This window comes from Triticum urartu, unplaced genomic scaffold, assembly GCF_003073215.2.
Source record: "Triticum urartu cultivar G1812 unplaced genomic scaffold, Tu2.1 TuUngrouped_contig_4839, whole genome shotgun sequence".
NCBI lineage: Eukaryota > Viridiplantae > Streptophyta > Magnoliopsida > Poales > Poaceae > Triticum > Triticum urartu.
The window spans coordinates 9,152-12,511 of record NW_024115461.1 but is presented as its reverse complement, the minus strand read 5'-3'; the positions used below and the strand labels follow the sequence as shown (position 1 = coordinate 12,511).

General features: G+C 50.7%; 1 protein-coding gene across 1 annotated transcript; it reads left to right on the top strand.

Moving 5' to 3' along the window:
- Positions 1-50: 50 nt before the first annotated feature.
- On the top strand, positions 51-2,243 carry LOC125528393 (the record flags this gene model as incomplete). The annotated part of the gene is made up of 2 exons (XM_048692874.1): positions 51-179; positions 352-2,243. Coding segments are annotated over 2 exons (1,909 nt in total), but the record flags the coding sequence as incomplete, so codon positions are not given.
- Positions 2,244-3,360: the final 1,117 nt, after the last annotated feature.

Sequence of the window (3,360 nt, the reverse complement as noted above, 5' to 3'; positions counted from 1 at the left end):
AGGTCCTACGCGCTGCGGGTGTGTGTGCTGGTGGGGCTGCTGGGCCTCAGGGCCGCCTACGCCGCCGGCAGCTGCAGGTGGATCACCACCACCGTGTACATCGCCTGCCTTGTTGCCGCGGTGTTCCTGTACATCCTGCTGCAGGCGGTCATCGCAGGGTACGTCTCCGGCATACACAAGTACGTAATCAAGCTCACACACACTCCGTCATTATTGTTTTTGAGATTATACTACCACAGCTATTACTGATACTACTGTCAATAATTAATCAATTAATGTCGATCACTTGGACATACAATTATTGTAGGGACAGGACGCAGAGTAATAATCCAAATAATGAAGAAAAAGCAGTGCAAGAGGGAGGTGTGACCAGGAGACTCGAAAGCAACAATGGGCGGGTGGGGAGAAGGTGGAAGAGTCACGGTCGCTCCTGCTGCTACTGGCGACACTGGCGGCGACGGTGACTTACCAGGCAGGCCTGAGCCCGCCGGGCGGCGTCTGGCCGGAAGGCCATCTGGATAGCAGTCACACTGCCGGAAACCCGGTGCTCCACGACATTAACCCCAAGAGGTATAAGGCTTTCTACCACTGCAACACGGCGGCGTTCGTGGCGTCGCTGGTAGTCATCGTAATTGTCCAGAGCAAGGAGCTGAGCTCCGGCGCCGTCGTCAGACGCGCCGCGCTTAACACGGTCATGATACTGGACTTGTTCGGCCTCATGGGCGCCTACGTTGCGGGGAGCTGCCGGGACGGCACAACCACCATCTACGTTGCCTCCCTAGCCGTCGCCATCTTCGTCTACTCCATCGCCAAGGTCGTGGCGTTCTCGGCTAAGGGCAAGCACAGCAAGCTGACGCATTGCGTGCAAAGCATGTGCGATAACCTTGCACGATTGCTCCGCCTCACCTCCGACGTGTCATCGCAGCAACGGGAAGGGGGACAAGCTCAAGGAGCGGTGCATGTTCCTACTGCTGCTGATCACCTTCAAGGTGAGCTCGACTTGGAGTCCAAGAGTAAGCATATTCTTGAAGGTGAAAAGCGTAGTCTTGAGAGGAAGCGCAAGTTCTTGCTGCAGCTCGCCATACTCGCGGCCACTGTCACGTACCAAACCGGGTTGAACCCGCCAGGCGGCTTCTGGACGGAGAGCGACGGGGGAAAATCGGTCACCGCCGGTGACCCAGTCCTCCTCGACCACTACAGGGTCAGGTACCAAGTGTTCTTTTACTGCAACGCGACGGGCTTCATGGCATCCGTCGCCGTCATCCTGCTACTGGTGAACCAGACACTGTCCAAGCAAGGCATTCGGAGTCACGCACTCCATGTCTGCATCTTGGTTGGACTCCTGGGCCTCATGGGGGCTTACGCCGCCGGCAGCTGCCGGAAGCTGCGAACCTCAATCTATGTCTTTGCGCTTGTGGCCGCGGTGGTCGCCTTCCTCCTCCTGCAAATCCTACTTTATGTGTTCGCGGACCGCGACCACTGGTTAGATCGGCTGCCACGGCTTCCTTCGCGGGTGAAGGTGCTATTCAAGCCGCTCTGGACAGGGCCGACCGGCTCAAGCAAGGACAAGAGCAAGGAGGATAAACCGGAGAGCGAGAGGTACCTGAAGCGAAAGTACCTGATGGTTCTCGGCATCCTGGCGGCGAGCGTGACGTACCAGGCTGGTCTCGCGCCTCCCGGCGGCACGTGGGGCGACGACGATGCCGCTTCGCCGTCGCCCTTGCCGTCCCCATCGGCACACCCACCCACCGTCGCCGGCAACCCGATCCTGCTTGATTTCAACGCTCCACGGTACCAGGCATTCTTCTACTGCAACGCCACGTCGTTCGTGGCCTCCATCGTTGTCATCATGCTGCTGCTGCAGCGCACCCTGAAGCCACACGGCGCGCCACTTTGGGCGATGCAGACCGCCGTGTTGCTGGACCTGCTTGGCCTACTGGGCGCCTACGCCGCCGGCAGCTGTAGGGACTGGGAGACGTCGATCTACGTCATCACACTCGTCGCCATTGTGGTCCTCTTCATCGCGCTGCACGTGCTGCTGTCATTCGACGTCGTATTTAAGAAGGCCAAGGAGCTCATGCCCAACAAGTGCTTTGAAGTCGATGATAAGGCCAGCCGCAATGACAAGTAGACCATTGCATAGTTAATGTTATTATTTTTTCACGGGTTCTGTTTGATGTGGCATGTATATAAGTGTTGCATGTAAATTTTGAATAATTCAATTCAATTGCTCTATTTTTCTACTTGGAGAGAATTCTATCGAAATGCTTTTCTTTTATGGGCAAGACATTGTATTACTCAAGCATCAATATGAAAACAGATTTGCTAATTCTCATCTAGATGTAACTTAGCTATGTCTCATTTAAATTGTCAACCATACGATTTGGTTACTGTAAAATTCGTGTAATCTATTTGATCTACTGTACACTCTGTTTTTGCCAAACACACGCACAGCTGCGCGTCCCCGTTTCTGTGCTGCAGCTTGTTTGCTACGGGCCTATGTTATGCCTTGTGGACTGTGTTTTTTTTTCAAGTCTATATGCTGTGTAGTAGTAGAATTATTAGAAGTCAATCATTTTTTACGTTGCCACTAGATCTTTAATGGTGCGCGTTCATGCGCCCGTCCATTTTCAGTAGTTTGATAGAATTTTAAATAAATACTTGGATGCATGAAACATGGAAATCAAAAAGGCTTTAAGTACACTGATATTGCCAGCACTTGAGATTACTTGCAATGGAAATCAAAAAGGCTTGAAGCACACTGATATTGCCAACACTTGAGCTTACTCGCAATGGATATAAAAAATGCTTGAAGACCACGGACACCTTCAAAAAAAAGCCTCATAAGGTTGGCCGAGATAACCAGGCCCAACATTGTCGAGATAATACTGAAATACAGTAAATTGGATAGGTTTTTGTTTAGAAAAGGGTAAATTGAATAGGTAGTACATACTTAGTACTAAAGTAGTACTCTCTCCATCACATAATATAAGACGTTATTTCACACTACACTAGTGTTAAAAAACGTTTTACATTATAAAACGGAGGGAGTAGCAGATATGGTTCTGTGTGATTACTTCTACAAACTTCTGGTGAGGACTTCAAGCCATGCATCTGTGTGATTACATCACATTGCTGGCTATAGTTGGTACTCCTGCCGAATATTTCGGGATGAGGGGGCATGCAAGTCTGAATTGATTGCAAGTAGTACCAACTACCAAGAATGTTACAGCATGGTTGCACGAGCAGTTCATACGTGCACTGGATGTGTTGCTAGACAAACCAGATTAACATATTCCGTTAGACAAGGGAAGAGAGTTTATCATATAGGAGTATTTAGAACAAGGAGTAAAAAAGAAT